This window comes from Hyla sarda, chromosome 1 (genome assembly GCF_029499605.1).
Source record: "Hyla sarda isolate aHylSar1 chromosome 1, aHylSar1.hap1, whole genome shotgun sequence".
NCBI lineage: Eukaryota > Metazoa > Chordata > Amphibia > Anura > Hylidae > Hyla > Hyla sarda.
In genome coordinates this window covers 94374403-94392654 of record NC_079189.1, presented here as the reverse complement: position 1 = coordinate 94392654, position 18252 = coordinate 94374403, and the positions used below count along the sequence as shown (strand labels likewise).

The window sequence follows — 18252 nt, the reverse complement described above, 5'->3', positions numbered from 1 at the left end:
TGTCACTTTTGGCTTTGAACTATAAGACCCTCATGCACATGTGCAGATGCAGACAGAGGTGAAGATGATGTTACATTTTGATCTGGTGTGAAGGAATTGCCTATTTTTGTTTCATCTACTTTCCTTACATCCTCTCTATGATACAATGGATTTTAGATTATGGAGATATTACCATCTAATATATTACCATTAATTTCCTCAACTTAGCTTACTTGTTGAAGAAAAATTAAGTCTAAGGCTATGTCTACACTGCATAAAAAATGCTAGCGTAAATGGCAAAAAACAACATATATGACTATATTTTTTTAAACAGTTTGATCATAGCCTTTTAAAGACTTAAAAAATAAAATAAATACATGAATTCTAAGAAATGTATAAACACATATCCCTATAAAATGTGACGCGAGCATGTAATTGTTACTAAATGTGGAAGACCTAAGTGTAATAATGTATCAATATTATATTAAATTAAACCTCTATTAAGCAATAACTGTGTAAAAAGTCTAGTAAATGAATTAAGAGGATGTAGAGCTTATTCTTCATGAATAGTAATAGTAGCAAAGCACTTTCCCTTGTAATTTGTAGACTTGATCTGCAAATTAAAATAGTCTCCTCTCTTCTTTGTATTCAAGGGTTTTAAGCCGGGCTAATTCCCATGAATGTCGTACTATATGTCATTAACCTAGCACTCCAAGCTTGTGTTTCCTTTGTAATCCACATATTATGGTATTAGCCTCTACAATAAGCAATCACATTAAGCAAATCATCAGTTGTCTGGGTCCATTCAGGCACAACAGCTAACGCAATAAAGAATAAATGAAATAAAATGAAACATTAATAGTTGAAACTTTTTTTATTTACTTAAATAAATATAAATATATTGTAGTTTTGTAGAAAACTATTCACATGCAGGTGAGTGTACACATTGAGAGATTACACTTTTTACATGCCCTTCCATCATATCTACAGGTTGAGCTTAAAGGGGTATTCCAGGAAAAAACTGGCTCCAGAAAGTTAAACAGATTTGTAAATTACTTCTATTAAAAAATCGTAATCCTTTCAATAATTATCAGCTGCTGAAGTTGAGTTGTTGTTTTCTGTCTGGCAATAGTGCTCTCTGTTGACATCTCTGCTTGTCTCGGGAACTGCACAGAGTAGAAGAGGTTTTCTATGGGGATTTGCTTCTAAACTGGGCGGTTCCCGAGACACATGTCATCAGAGAGCACTTAGACAGAAAATAACAACTCAACTTCAGCAGCTCATAAGTACTGCAAGGATTAAGATTTTTTAATAGAAGTAATTTACAAATCTGTTTAATTTTCTGGAGCCAATTGATATCTAAAAAAAAGTTTTTTTCCTGGATAAACCCTTTAATAAAGGCCTGGAACAAAAAATATTCTGTACAATTAGAAAGAAAGTGTCCAATACTGAGCAAGTGCCAAGCAATACCCATGACTATGCCATAGTTCAGGGCATGGGACTGATCATCAGTTCAGGCTGTTTTGGATGCCCAGCATGCATGGAGCTTTTATGAAACTTGTAGCATCAGATTCTGGAAAACTGCATGGATTGCAGTTGTTTTTTTATTGCTTGTGAATCACAAGTGCAGTGGTCCTATAGTCAGTTATATTGGAGATGTCTACTATAAGGGTGAGATCTCCTTGTCCTCAGTGGTGGAAGCAGGAGATAGGGAGTCTTCATCTTCTGAGCCAGGGTAGTGCCCTTGGCCGCTTGTACATTTACAGCCTCCATGGGTGTTTCTCTGAGACCCTTTATTCTCTTTCTTATGCTTCACCCTCCTGTTCTGGAACCAGATCTTCACTTGCTTCTCAGATAGGTTCAGGTAGGTAGCTATCTCAATTCTTCTCAGTCTGGAGAGGTACATGTTTGAGGAGAACTCCCTCTCTAACTCCAGAAGTTGGGTGCTGGTGAATGCTGTCCTCATCCTTTTACCATTTTGCATTTGCCCACTTTCTGCACTACCTGCGGATGAAATGTGAAAGGGTTAAACAAACATAAATAAGGCAAATAACATTAAATAGGTCACAAATATATGTTTTATCTTGTGTAGAAAACGCTCTGTAAATTAGTATTAACAAACGATCCATATAGGGCAGTGTTTTCCAACCAGGGTGCCTCAAGGTGGGTCTTTCTGGGCCATTTGACAGTGTATAATGACAGGGTTTCCCAACCAGGGTGTTCCAGGTGTTGAAAAACTACAACTCCCAGCATGCCCGGACAGCCTTCAGCTGTCCGGGCATGCTGGGAGTTGTAGTTTTGCAACAGCTGGAGGCACCCTGGTTGGGAAACACTGATATAGGGAGAAGGATTATTCCCCATCAGTGCTTCATCATTATAACAATTCAGCAGCATTTACTATATAAGAGACAGCGCAGTTGCTTGCAAACTGTCTTCTGCATGGATAGACATATTTTATGCAGTCAAGAACATGTCACATTGATGCTAATGCCTTAACTTACACATACGGCTACAGAGGAGCCTTATATAGAACCTAAGATACAGCCATACAATGTTGCTAAGATTTGAACACTAAGAGGTAAATATACAATGTTGCTAAGATTGGAACACTAAGAGGTAAATATACAATGTTGCTAAAATTGGAAAAAAGAGGTAAATGTACAATGTTGCTAAGATTGGAACACGAAGAGGTAAATATACAATGTTGCTAAAATTGGAACAAAAGAGGTAAATATACAATGTTGCTAAGATTGGAACACTAAGAGCTAAATATACAATGTTGCTAAGATTGGAACACTAAGATGTAAATATACAATGTTGCTAAAATTGGAACAAAAGAGGTAAATATACAATGTTGCTAAGATTGGAACACGAAGAGGTAAATATACAATGTTGCTAAGATTGGAAAACTTAGAGGTATATATACAATGTTGCTAAGATTGGAACACTAAGAGGTAAATATACAATGTTGCTAAGATTGGAACACTAAGAGGTAAATATACAATGTTGCTAAGATTAGAACACTAAGAGGTAAATATACAATGTTGCTAAGATTGGAACACTAAGAGGTAAATATACAACGTTGCTAAAATTGGAACAAAAGAGGTAAATATACAATCTTGTTAAGATTGGAACACTAAGAAGTAAATATACAATGTTGCTAAAATTGGAACAAAAGAGGTAAATATACAATGTTGCTAAGATTGGAACACTAAGAGGTAAATATGCAATGTTGCTAAGATTGGAACACTAAGAGGTAACAATGTTGCTTAGATTGGAACACTAAGAGGTAACAATGTTGCTAAGATTGGAACACTAAGAGGTAAATATACAATGTTGCTAAGATTGGAACACTAAGAGGTAACAATGTTGCTAAGATTGGAACACTAAGAGGTAAATATACAATGTTGCTATGTAAATAGATAAGTCTCTTACCCATTGACAGACAGTGGAATCTCCTAGGATCTGTAACATTGTATGTTGGACTACAAACAGGTGTATGCCCTGTGTGGACCATGGTTGGTGCAGGCTGTTGGCTCATCCTCTGACAGTACTGAGTATCTCCACTTTGGAATTGGCTCTTCAGTAAAGGGATGCTAGTCCTGGAGGAGTGCAGGTGAGAGGTGACACAGATGGGACAGACACAAAAGCTGCCACTTTTCTTTGAAGGACACATGGGTGCAGAAACAGACATAACTGCTGGAGATGGCATGCTGATGGGCAGGAGAAAGTCTTGTCCATGATGATGATGATGGTGGTGATGATGAGGATGATGGTGATCAGGTAAGGATGGAGCAGGTCTTGGTGAGTCTTTAATTATTAATGAATCAACATAGAAAGACCTAGACATGTCAGATCCCTTGTGGCAGCCAGACAGCTTGAACTCTCCTTCAGCAGCAGTGGAAGCTTCTTGTGAAGAGCACAGTAGCTCAGAAGGTGCTTATGTTCAATAGCTAAACAAAAGGGTCCCCAGGAGAGGGCTGGTCCTAGTCACCCACGTGTACCCCAGCCTGGGATTATACACAGGAACAAGTGCAGAGCCAACTCTCATCCACTTCATCCAGCCTACTTGTCCAAGAGTTAACACAACAAAGGGGACAGAGAACTTTGTAAAGTGTTTGGTTTGTTAATTTTACAATAAAGATACTTTCTAGGCAGGAGCAGCTGCGCTTAGAGACCTCTGATAGCTGCCATTATCACCCCATTTATTAGCAATGTGCCAGCCATTCTGTGCCATCCTGGCATCTGTGGGTGAAACTGCTTAGAATGTTTTTTTTTATTATTATGTTTACAATACAGCATGGGAAAATAAAGAAAACGCTGAAGAAAAGGAGGAAGATGGAAAAGAAGGTAGAGGAGAAGATCATTATGGGAAACTTTTACAACTAAAACAACATAAATAAAAGTACTGGAAATTAATTAATGTTGTTATGTGATCATAATAATAATTATCCAAATTAATAGAAGAGGAAGAACGTTAATGTAAATAAAGTCAATAATAGTAAAGTATGTTCAATACAGGATAAAAAGACAATAAATATCAAGTAAATATCCTCATTGCCCACATGGAATTTATACAACATAAACTAGACAAAAGTATATTATATTAGATGATAAAAACCATATATTCTATAAAATCTATTTTCCGGGGTTGTATATTAAGTTTTGCATATTTTGATACATAGATGTTTTGGATGAATTGTGGCATGTTTTTGTAACTTTTTTTTACAGTGAATTTTACAAAGAAATTCAGAGATTGAGATTCCAGTAATATAACAGGGGGCAGCCCTTGAGTTCATTCATTTATGTAGCTAATTTTGTGCAGTCACAGAATTGTATTATATAGCAATAGAAAGAAGACACATACATGGCAAGACTGGAAATGTATGTATATATATATATATATATATATATATATATATATATGTGTGTATTTTTTCTCAGCTATATTTTATTTATTTATCTTACTTAAATCACTTATTCCTGAACTTTGTACGAGTTTGTCTGCTGGACTTTATGTTTAGTAACATGGAAATGCAGTAAACGCATTAGTCCTGCATAAATAACTGTATAAAAGTCATGTGTGTATTTTTTTTTATTAGTAGTAGTATTGCTATTTTTACTGTTGTTATTATATTTATTATTAATAATAATAATAATAACCCATTAATTATTATTTTTATTATATTAGCACTAGAATTCTATCAACTCATTGTAGCATTCTATCAACACTATATTTAAGCATCATAAGAATTACTGACAAAGTAGAGAGGGTAGCCTCCTGTCCTTTTATACGTAAGAGCCCTTTCCAGCACTGTGGAAAGTTGAGTACATGAGGTTGTGTCTACAGCATTGACCTGAGCTTAGTATTATGGACTCTAGTGAGACGTGTGAGAGTGGTTATGGAGCTATTTGGATGTGATTAGGATTCCATTAGAAAGTACTTACTGGAAGGTGGATGTGTGCAGGGTAAACAGGGAGGTATTCCAGAAATGTGCTAATCCGGCATCTTGTGACAACAATTAGCAGTCATAGGAGGGCAGTGCCAACCAATTAGGGAACTCTTTTCTCCAGTCGGGTCCAGACTACCTGCTTTATATGGAACATTGTGTAGTCAGGAACATGATTGTGGGCATATTACAATTCATGGAAAATAGCTAGGATAGATAGATGGGTAGATATATATAGATGGATGGATTAGGAAGATAGATAGATAGATAGATAGATAGATAGAAGGATTAGGAGGATAGATGGATGGATTAGGAAGCTAGATAGATAGATAGATAGATAAATAAATAAATAGATAGATAGATGATAGATAGGTAGATAGATAGGTAAATAGATAGATAGATAGATAGAAGGATTAGGAGGATAGATAGATGATAGATAGATAGATAGATAGATAGATAGATAGATACAACCAAAGAATAAGTTGGCCAGCACTATTAATTCCAAACTATTGTAAAAACCTGGCTTGCAGGTGCAGGCTGCTGGGCTAAATATACAGCAACAGGAGAATACAGCAGCACACTGCTAGCACAAAGATATAGATGAAACATGAGTATATAGATAGAACATGAAAATCTATACAGCTGTAATGCAATAAATGAAGATATGAAACTATGAAATTATGAGGTCCTTAGCTTGCAAATTTGGCGCCAAATGGGTCACCAGAATGAGGTCACCTTACCGTGGTGGGACGGTCCACGCTATTTGGCGCCAAATTTGCAAGCTAAGTACCTCATAATTTCATAGTTTCATATCTTCATTTATTGCATTACAGCTGTATAGCTTTTCATGTTCTATCTATATACTCATGTTTTATCTATATACTCATGTTTCATCTATATCTTTGTGCTAGCAGTGTGCTGCTGTATTCTCCTGTTGCTAGATAGATAGATAGATAGATAGATAGATAGATAGATAGATAGATGGATTAGGAAGATAGATGGATGGATGGATGGATTAGGAAGATAGATAGATAGTTAATATAGATTATAGATGATATTTAGATATATAAATAGCTAGATAGATGGATTTATGACACATAGATGTGACATACATGGTCTTTCTGGGCCATTTGACAGTGTATGACAGTGTTTTCCAAACAGGGTGCCTGCAGCTGTTGCAAAACTACAACTCCCAGCATACCCGGACAGCTGTCCCGGCATGCTGGGAGTTGTAGTTTTGCAACAGCTGGAGGCACCCTGGTTGGGAAACAATGGTGTATGAGGACTAGAGTTCTCCAACTTTTGGCTCTCCAGCCGTTTCAAAACCACAACTTCACTCATGATGGGATTTATAGTTTTGGAACAGTTGTAGAGCTAAAGGTTAGGGAACACTGTGGTAAGCTTTCCTGCATTAAGGTGGACATACTGGGACTTGTAGTCCTAGCATGCAGATGTTGGATGGATGATGCCATGTACAGTCTCTGAGCTGCCACATCAGGCTGTGGATGGGTAATTGGGATAATAGAGTGTGGGCAGTGATAAGACACAGGAGTGGATGCTGGCAGCCAGGCGGAATGATGCAGGACGTGTGCCCACACCATTCTCTCCTCCTTATTACTATGAGATTTCTCCATAACTCTGTCTGATGATAGAATGTCTCTGGCCATGGAGTAATCCCTGCAATGAGGACTCTTATGAGTCTATAATGAGCGGTAATTGCTGGGCCTGGCCGACACACGTGGAAGGGTTTAGCAGGTATTAAGCAGCTGGGTACAGAGCACAGCCTGGTACAGAGCCATCACTTTCATAATTCAAGGGGAAAATTAGGCCTTTTAAGGGAAAAGCCTTTGATTCCCATTATTCTAGTGAGGGGGGATGCGGAGTGGAGGGCTTCGTCTGCCTGCAGCTCAATACACTGGAACTAATAGCAATGTAACTAAAGGCACCCTCATAGAAGAAGAATCATCAGAGGAGTTCAAAGGGGGTGTAAATGTATCACTACCAACCCCCACTTCTCATATACACAGGCACTTATGGCTATTAGGATGGAGAATTAAAAGGGGGTTCAAAGGGGGTGCAAACTTATCACTACCAACCCCCACTTGTCATATACACAGGCACTTATGGCTATTAGGATGGAGAATTAAAAGGGGGTTCAAAGGGGGTGCAAACGTATCACTATCAACCCCCCACTTCTCATATACACAGGCACTTATGGCTATTAGGATGGAGAATTAAAAGGGGGTTCAAAGGGGGTATAAATGTATCACAACCAACCCCCACTTCTCATATACACAGGCACTTATGGCTATTAGGATGGAGAATTAAAAGGGGGTTCAAAGGGGGTATAAATGTATCACAACCAACCCCCACTTCTCATATACACAGGCACTTATGGCTATTAGGATGGAGAATTAAAAAGGGGTTCAAAGAGGGTGTAAATGTATCACTACCAACCCCCACTTGTCATATACACAGGCACTTATGGCTATTAGGATGGAGAATTAAAAAGGGGTTCAAAGGGGGTGTAAATGTATCACTACCAACCCCCACTTCTCATATACACAGGCACTTATGGCTATTAGGTTGGAGAATTAAAAGGGGGTTCAAAGGGGGTGCAAACTTATCACTATCGACCCCCACTTCTCATATACACAAGCACTTATGGCTATTAGGATGGAGAATTAAAAAGGGGTTCAAAGGGGGTGTAAATGTATCACTACCAACCCCCACTTCTCATATACACAGGCACTTATGGCTATTAGGATGGAGAATTAAAAAGGGGGTGCAAAGGGGGTGTAAATGTATCACTACCAACCCCCACTTCTCATATACACAGGCACTTATGGCTATTAGGATGGAAAATTAAAAGGGGGTTCAAAGGGGGTGCAAACTTATCACTATCAACCCCCACTTCTCATATACACAGGCACTTATGGCTATTAGGATGGATAATTAAAAGGGGGTGCAAAGGGGGTGTAAATGTATCACTATCAACTCCCACTTTTCATATACACAGGAACGAATGGGTTAACATGGAAAATAATAAAAGAGTTCAAAGGGGTGTAAACGTATAATCAGCCCCACTTTTCATCTATATGGCAATATAGGTTAAGGTGGAGAATCATATGGGGGTTCAGAGGGGGTGGAGAGTTTTAACCAACCCCCACTTCTCATATGCACTGAAATTAATGGCTATAAAGGTAATGGAGAATTATAATGGGAGTTCATTCACTGGTCATACATTGTTTATGTACACTAAAGGCAATGTAACTGAAGGCATTCTTATCAGAGAAGGTCAAAGGGGGTGCAAACCTATCATAACCAACCTCACTTTTTATATGCCTTTACACATGAACAAATAGAGATATATGTAAATGTAAAGAATAAGGTTCAAAGGTGGTACAAATTTATCACAGGCCTTCACATACATATATGTGTATCCTCACACTGGAACTTAAAGGGTAACTCTCATTAAAACTAATTTTTGCTATTGCACTCCTTATGGTAAATAAAAAATAGTTGTAATATAGTTTGTTTAAAAAAAAATGAAGTTTTCCATGTTTTATTTGTGCTTAAAAAAGCTCAAGAGCACATTTTCCCCCAACTCATACACAGACTTTGGACCAAAGTCCAAACACAGGAAGGGCAGCCTGGAGTGCTGAGGGGGGGGGGGTGTCCTGCCTCATCCAATCATAGCTCCTCTCACACTTAACTGCCATATGCTGTTGGTTGGACACCCCCCTCTCTCAGCACTCCAGGCTGTATTTCCTGTGTTTGTGTCTGTGTATGAGATGGGGGAAAATGTGCTCTTGAGCTTTTTTAAGCACAAATACAACACAGAGTGCAATAGCAAAATTAGTTTTAGTGAGACTGCCCATTTAAAGCAATGTAACACACCTCATACTAGAAAAAAAGGACAAAGACGTTTAAAGTGGTTGCAAACTTTTAACCAAACACACACACACATTTACTTGCTATAATGACACCCTCAAACATGGGGAGTTTAAAGTGAGTACAATGTCATAACCATACAAACATTGTATACGTGCACATTGGACCTAGAAGAAATAAAACTAAAGGCACCTCATATGGCAAAAATAAAATCTGTACATAATAAAATAAAATACATCATCCTCATTTGTCATACACATCCATAGTGAAATAATAGCAACCTAAATTAAAGGGGTACTCCGGTGAAAACCTTTTTTCTTTTAAATCAACTGGTGGCAGAAAGTTAAACATATTTGTAAATTACTTCTATTAAAAAATCTTAATCCTTCCTGCACTTATTAGCTGCTGAATAAAACAGAGGAAATTCTTTTCTTTTTGGAATGCTCTCTGATGACATCACGAGCACAGTTCTCTCTGCTGACGTTATAATAATAATAATAATAATAATAATAACGCTTTATTTATTGTTGTCCTTAAGTCCCCAGCACTGCAAGGCAGCAGTGCTAACCACTGAGCCACCATGCTGCCCTTAGCATACATCTGCTATGTATCTGCTGTGCACGGTTGCTAAAATGGACAGAAATGTCAGCAGAGAGCACTGTGTTCGTGATGTCAGCTCCCAGGACGTGACATCATCATTGAGCAGTTAGACAGAAAACTTCAGAAGCTAATAACTATTGGAAGGATTAAGATTTTTTAATAGAAGTAATTTACAAATCTGTTTAACTTTCCGGAGCCATTTGATATATATATATATATATATATATATATATTTATAAAAAAAAGTTTTTGCCTGGAATACCCCTTTAATAATATAAATAAAATAAACTTGGATACTTACGTATATAGAAACAGTACACACACATACAGACAGACATTCACATATGAACTTATAACAATGTAACCAAAGATACCCAGTAATTCCAGAAGGGTTTAAAAGACCTGCACACTGACCATAATCAATCTCACTTTAATTGGCTGCTATATGACTCCTATACTATTATATATATTTTATGCATGTATGTATAGTGCACTACATGTTATTTAAGCCTTACATACCAATAACATTATTTATAAAATAGGAAAATATATATATATATATATATCCTATCAAAAACTCATAAATTATTGGAAAACAAACTGCACACATGCAGACACTTTTACTGGAATGAAGAATAAAAAATCAGTGAATAGCACTGTACATGCTGTACAATACTTTGCATGCAGTGCACAACATGATAAAAGGACATATAAATAGTTATGTAGAAAAATGATTACCAATATCCATCATTTATTGTTCACACTGTAGATTAAATTGAAGATGATTTTAGTTGTATTTGTATATATGCAGATAGAACACTACACCACAATTTACAGCACTATTGTTTTCTAGATTACACTGGCATAACAGTACAGAATATACACTGCATTAATTATTAGGTAGATTATTTATTTTTTAATTAATCTAAGATATTATTGTGTACACGCGAACAGGGCTGACAGGGCTGAGTGTGAGCATTATATGGCTAAGTTTCTACTTGTTTTTTCATTTTTTGGGGGAAAGTGCCAAGAAAAATGCCAATTCTGCCGCATGGCGTTTTTTCGGCCAAAAAATGCTGCGGCCAGATGTTAGCTGTAAATCAAGGAGAAATCACAAAATTCTTTTTCCACTTGGTGTTTTTCAGTTTGGCGTTTTTTTTTCTCTATGCTTTTGGCATTTTTTCACTCTTTTTTGGCGTTTTTCAGCTCCTTGGCGGTTTTGCAAAATCGCAGCATGTTGAGCCACTGGTGTTTTTTCCCCTGAAAAACACCAAGAAAAACTTCCCAAGAAAAACACCATGTGGGTTTTAACTTTGCGTTTTTCAGGCGTTTTTTCTTGCGTTTTTTTTTTTCAAACCAAAAAACGCAGGACAAAAAAACTAAGTAGAAACTAAGGCTGCGTTCACATGACGATTTCTCCATCCGACTTGAGTACACGATTTTATAACTTAAAATCGTATGAAATCGTATATAAAGTCGGATCCATTGACCTCCATTAAAAAATCAAATCCATTACAAACATCCGATGGTCAAACCTCATTTCAGACCCAAACAAAAATCGTGTGAAATCGGATGCGGATCAAATCGGATGTGTGTAATGGATTCGATTTTTTAATGGAGGTCAATGGATTTGACCTTATATTCGATTTCATATGATTCTAAGTTATAAAATCGCGTACTCAAGTCGGATGGAGAAATCGTGATGTGAACGCAGCCTTAGTTTCTACTTAGTCTTTTTGTCCTGCGTTTTTTGGTTTGAAAAAAAAATAACGCAAGAAAAAACGCCTGTGATGTGAACGCAGCCTTAGCCTAAAAGGAGAAAAAGCGACAATACCAAGAAATTAGAGTATATTCTCCAGCTGTACAGTTGTAATACAGTAACATAACACTTGTACTGGCAATATACAGAGCTATCTTTGCATACTATGGGGGGTAATTATCATTGGATATACACGTCTTTTCTTGTGTACTTTTGTCGCATTTCCTCTGAGACATTGTGATTTGCGACTTTGCATTGCGCCTTTGTCATTGTGTCGTTTTCATGTTCCGACTGGATTTCAACTGTTGACAGCATTTTTTATTTTTTTTTGCAGTGGTTGGGAATTTACTAATTGCGCCTTTTATACTTGTCGCAAAAACGGTTACTAATACCGCAATTTTGTCATTTTGCAAATCAAAGTCATTTTTAAACTGACATAAAAAAGTGCCATACCATCAGTTTTGGCTAGTAAACCCCAATAAACGCCAAAGTTACGATATAATGTGCGACAAATTATAAATTTGGCGAAAGTCCGTCGAAAACCATGCAACAAAAATAGGGGGAAAAACCACATAGAACAACCAGTTTTGATAAATACCCCCCTATATGTACATTTCTCCCTTGTATGTACTCTATGGGGGACATGTATGAAAGATCTTACCCCTGTTTTGTGTCTATTTTTTTTGGGCAAAATTTTGCGCGAGCCCTTTTTTTGGCGCATTTTTTTGCGCACATTTTGGTAGAGCATGTCCTCCAGATGTGGCTGAATCAGGGTACCTTGGAGTGACATCTATAGTACACATGGATTTATTAACTGCGTACTTTTCCTTTACACCAAAAATTTTGCCGCAAGAGCTGTTTTTTTTGCGCAAATATAAGCCATCTTGGACTTGACGTAGCAAGATGCTCTAAATCATTGATTCTATTTTCCAAAGAGTGGATTGAGGAGATTACTATATTTACCCGCAATTTATGAAGCTCATTGCACTTGATTGATACATTTAGCGCTTCTGCGCATAATTTAGAATTCGGGAAAAGGGGTAAAATGCTTCTACCATACACAAATAATGATACATGTCCCCCTATATGTAAAAGCACCTATGACTGTATAGATCACTGTTTTCCAACCAGGGAGCCTCCAGCTGTTGCAAAACTACAACTCCCAGCATGCCCGGACAGCCTTTGGCTGTCCCGGCATGTTCGGAATTGTAGTTTTGCATCAGCTGGAGGCTCCCTGGTTGGGAAACACTGGTATAGACTCTTGTGTCTGTATGCACTTGCTTAGAAGCCCTTGTCCTTCCTTGCACTAATGGGGTCACTATAGGAAGCGTGAACAAGCCTATTAATGTATTATGGAGAGCGGATCGTTAACTTGTATCTATCCTTGTTTAAAAGTGTCATTGTGATATTGCTGTCTGTGTCACATCTTACCCAATATAGACGGAGATTTCCCCATTATCTGTTACCAGGCAACACTTTGTGAATACCAAAAACTGAAAAGAAGCCTTCAAGAAAGTCCTCAATAATAGTGCAAAAGAACAAAGATGCAGGGCACAACAAAATAGCACAGGGGTGACTTTTCATGAGCAATTATCTCCCATTAATCAGAAGAACAGCTGCAATATTAATAATTTCTCCAGCCCTGGGATTGGGGTAGTAGGGGGAAGCTCCCTTTGATGGGGAACTACACGGAGGACGGTTTTGTAGATATAACTTAGGCACAAATGGATGGTGTTAAGCACAATTTGCATTTATGGGCCTTGTCTGTAGGATATCTTGTTTTCTGAGCTGGAGGATTGATGCAGGTCCTTGCTCAGGCGTGGGAGCACCAACATCCTTGGCTGTCAAGTCTACTTTTCAAACATCAAGCCAAGCGTTGTAGATCAGTCCAAAGAGACAATCTTTGGGCGTAACGTGCATTGTGGGACATCAAAAGGCCAGAGAATTATATGAACTGAGGAGTGCATTGAGCAAGAATAGTGCAAGGGTTCTCCTTTCAGAGAGCCAGGATTTGAATACTAACAGATATGTAGTAATGGTTAAAAACTAAGGTTTTCCCAATGATGAGGATGCAATATTTGAAGGGGCTTGTAGAGCTTAAAAGAATCTCATTACAGGAGCCGGGCAGCAAGAAGAAAAGACTTGGACTAATGAAAAGGAGGCTATTCTGGGAAATCACCTCCACTGCCCATTGAAATGTCCCATTTCCATGTCCTTAGCAGCAATGAATGAGAACACAAAGAGATATATTGGAGATAAACACATCTCAGGCATCACCTATAGGGTCACTGGTGGAGTTATTAAAATCCTCGCCGATTTGTTTTATTATGATGAGGATTCATGTAGTTATCCATTATTTGGGAAGAGAAAGTGCGGCAACAGGTTGGGGAGAATGTATTTAGTTTACATTTTCTGCAATTTTGTTTTCTCTTACTAGATGATAGGTAGAGGATGGGAAAATAGATAGATAGATAGATAGATAGAGGTAGATTATGGATAAAATGTTGATAGAATAACAAACCCATATAAAGATTATGGATGAATGGATATAGAAACAGAAAGACAGATAGATAGATAGAAAAACATTTTTTCTAAGATAAACAGTGAAATCTAGATATAAGTAAATGATAAAGAAAAATAGATAGGATAGATTAATGCATAGATAGATAGATCTGTATAGAGAACAATACAGACAGAGACAGATATGTATATGAAGAAAAGTGTCTATGGATTCATAGAAATAGATAGAGAGAGAAAATAGGAAATAGAGTGAGAGAGAAAAAAGAAAGAGATAGATAGATATATAGATAGATAAATTGATAAATGTATAGATAGATGATAGATAGATATATAGATAGATAGATAGATAGATATGAGATAGATAGAGATACTAATATATATATATAGAAAATACAATGGCGCAGCACTCCAAAGGATGCAAAAAAGTGTAAAATTTATTCCTTCATGTCAAAAAATAAGAGACGTTTCAGCTCCCCAATGGAGCTTTTTTCAAGCAGGGATGCTTGAAAAAAGCTCCATTGGGGAGCTGAAATGTCGCTTATTTTTTGAAATGAAGGAATAAATTTTACACTTTTTTGCATCCTTTGGAGTGCTGCGCCATTGTGTTTTCTATTACGTGGATTTTGTTCAAGTTGGGGCGCTGGCACCGGACAACTAATGGTGAAGTAGTGCTGCATTGCTTTTGAATATATATATATATATATATATATATATATATATCTAGAAAGCCGATAGAAACAAAAATAGATATCTATAAATAGATAGATAAACAAATAGTGAATTACAGTGAAAAATATTTATGCAAAAGAAAAATATCTATAGCTATATAGAAGCACACCGATATATAGACATATATAAATATGAATATATGAAGATAGATGGATAGATAAGAAAATATAAAGATCAATAGATAGAAATATTTATACAAAAGAAAAATATAGCTATATAGAAGCACACAGATATATAGACATATATAAATATGAATATATGAAGATAGATGGATAAATAAGAAAATATAAAGATCAATATATAGAAACATTTATACAAAAAAAATCTATAGACGTAAATAGATGTTTAGATGTACTGTGTACATAGAGATGCATGTGTATGTATATATATATATATATATATATATATAAATAAAGACGTAGGTAGATAGAGTATATGCACATATATGGAGTCCAGATGTGTCATACGAAGTTATCATGGGGGGGGGGGGCATAACAGATTGTGGCATATGACATGGCTAGTTGAGGAGGACACAGGCTACACAGTGGTTGAGATTTATCAAAACCTCTGCAAATGGAAAGTTGCCCAGTTGCCCATTGTAACCAATCAGATTGCGTCTTTCTTTTTGCAGAGGCCTTGTTGCAAATGAAAGAAGCGATCTGATTGGTTGCTATGGGCAACTTGGCAACTTTTCCTTTCCACAGGTTTTGATAAATCTCCCCCAGTACTGGAACTACCATAGTAACAGCTGTAAGGACAATTCCAAATGTTACTTAGGGGCTCCATAATTTGCTATTACAGAGATGAAATACATGGTGTGGGACTTAGCTAAACAATAGCATCAGTTTGTTTTTTTTTTTTGTTTTTTTGCAGTACAAAAATACAGGTTTGTGCATATGTTGCAAAAAGTAATATTTTAGGCAGAAGAATAGCTATGGCTGGGTCAAAATATATCCAGAGCATCAGGGTCAGCTCTTCATTCTGAAGCGAACCATAACTGATGCAAAATGCCTGTTTTTTTTTGTTTTTTTTTCCTTTCTGTGATGAAGAGTTTAGTCATAGTTAAATAAAAGGTGGCAAGATGTATGGTACCCAGTGTATGGAGTTACAGATGACATGCTGGATGCCAGAAATGACCCCATTTGGAGCAATAAGATTGGTTCTGGCCTCATTTTTCCTTTAGTGTTTTTCTACTGGAGGGAATTTTTAGGAGATCACTGTATATATGGAAATTAACCTTATAACTACAATATATCTATCTAGTAAAAGTATTGGAAAGAGATTAAAATTGTTTTATATAAATATGTATCTCCTACGTGGCTAGAACAGTGATAATACACTTATTTATGGACATTTATCAACGGGTTTAGTCAGGTTTTCTTTACTATAATTGTCGCAAAATTGTCGCAACTGTGACTACGCGATTTTTCGTGCGACATTTTGACTGGAAAGGGAGAAAAGCAAGTTTTCCAAAACTTAACTACGTAGTAATAATTTTAAAATGGACTACGGGTAGTCAGGTATTTATTAACTGCGACAGTCGCAACTGCGCAAAAAAAAGTCGCAACAGGGTTAAAAATTGACTAAATTTACTCCAGCTCAAACATGGAGCAGAAAAAGCTACTACAAAAGTAAAAAAGGAAAAATTGCTTACATGAAAGAAATTTAGCAACAGGCTGAAAGCAGTTGATAAATAAGTCACATATAAGCAAAAAAAAAGTAAGGAAAAAATTACTAAAAAAAAGAATACATAAGCAAAGATTGATAAATGTCCCTCATTGAGAACACACAATGCAAGAAGGGATCAAATGAAACTTTATGTGTGTGATTGGAATGCTGATATATAGGAGTGTTTACAGTATTACAGCGAAATGATACGTTTATTGGGAAAAACTGTACAATTTAAAGTAGGCCCTAGTACCATGTTGGGATGCCTCTAGATTGGATGCAAAATGAGATAGGGTTCGGCATAGATGAACACAGGCTTAATATGCCATCTTGGAGCACATTAAGTACAGATGTTGCAGCTCTGCTTGTAGATCCTGCACACTTGTAGGTTGCTGAAGCTTGCTCACCACAAATGTTCTATTGGCAAAAAAACAGGTAGACCAAGGAAGCATTTTAGTTGCGATATTTCTGGGAAACTGTTGCTGTGTGTGGGTGTGCATTATCCTGCAGAAAAATGCCAGTTGGAAGCCCTGACATGAGAGAGAACACATTTGGCAGCAGGATGTCCTGCATGAGGCCTCCATGCTCAAACTTTTTGTCCAAACCCAAACAAAATTCAGATTTGTCACTGCAGACAATATGGTTCCAGCCAGTACCTATCCAAATTTTTTGGCATACGATACAACTGCAAACAAAAGTAATGGTGGCTGGCTGTCAATGGCAAGACACATAATGGACTGTGACACCAAATGGTTCGGCAAAGACAGGGGTGTGTAATGAAGTTGCCACCTGTGTCTATATGGTGGACAAGGAAACTGTGAGAGATGCTCATGCTTGTTGGTGGATTAAATTATCTTCTCTACTGGTGAACAGATTGGTCAGAATGGCCTAGATGGTAAACCATTCATCAAAACAACCTACTGCTTCCCTCAGTCCAATGATGCACCCCCTCTCAAAGTCTGTTACCTGAGGAAGATGTCTCATGGTGCATCATGGAGCTATGTCTAGCATCAACAATCTCTCACCAAGTGGTAAGACTACTATACAAAAGTAGACTTTTTATAGGACATAGGGGAAAGCACTAAGTATACATGCATAAACACTAAATCCACACAAGGCCTCCATTTAACCCCTTCCCAGGCAGGCTACTGTATTCTTACACCAAATGAACATAATGGTACAGCCAGTGGACTGGCATAGGGACTGTGTCACAATCATTCCATTGGCAGCAGTTGGCAGCTGTAATATACAGCCAATGACCTGCTGCAAGAGCCAGAATAGGAGTTATCTCTGATCACAGTCTTTTTATCCCAAAGGTGCCCTGGTTAATGGAGATCACAATATCTAAGGAGTATGAATTTCAATGTATTATATAAGCAATCGAAGGATTGGAGCTTCTCATTTTCTAAGGAGAACCTTCCATTTCAGTAGGTTGAAGGAAAAATAATGATGTGGCTGGAAGCAGGATTTTTTCATGGTTCCATCCACAGCTAGAATTAAGTTGCCAGAGCAACTGTTGCCCACTAATGGCATCAGCCCTGTCAGCCCTTTTAAAGGGAAATGGGCCTGCCATGTCTTGCCTATAGATCAATGTATCAACCCTTGCTTGGCTCCTATTCCTGTGTATTGTGACTTTTATCTTGACTTCTGTTT

At 37.2% G+C, this 18252-nt stretch overlaps 1 protein-coding gene across 5 annotated transcripts in view; it reads right to left on the bottom strand.

The window, feature by feature from the left end:
• Nucleotides 1-1058: 1058 nt before the first annotated feature.
• The window catches only part of GSX2 (GS homeobox 2), a 51539-nt gene continuing 34345 nt past the window's right edge, over nucleotides 1059-18252 (bottom strand). For 2 of the 5 annotated variants that reach the window (XM_056558090.1, XM_056558080.1), the window contains exons 2-4: nucleotides 5428-5571; nucleotides 3415-4299; nucleotides 1059-1983 (exon numbers count right to left, since the gene is read on the bottom strand). In XM_056558090.1, coding sequence (XP_056414065.1) covers nucleotides 1643-1983; nucleotides 3415-3829 — 756 coding nt within the window. In that variant the 5' untranslated portion in view covers nucleotides 3830-4299; nucleotides 5428-5571 and the 3' untranslated portion in view covers nucleotides 1059-1642. The remainder of the gene's footprint in view (nucleotides 1984-3414; nucleotides 4300-5427; nucleotides 5572-18252) is intronic. The other 3 variants (XM_056558100.1, XM_056558120.1, XM_056558109.1) reach the window with 3 other exon arrangements.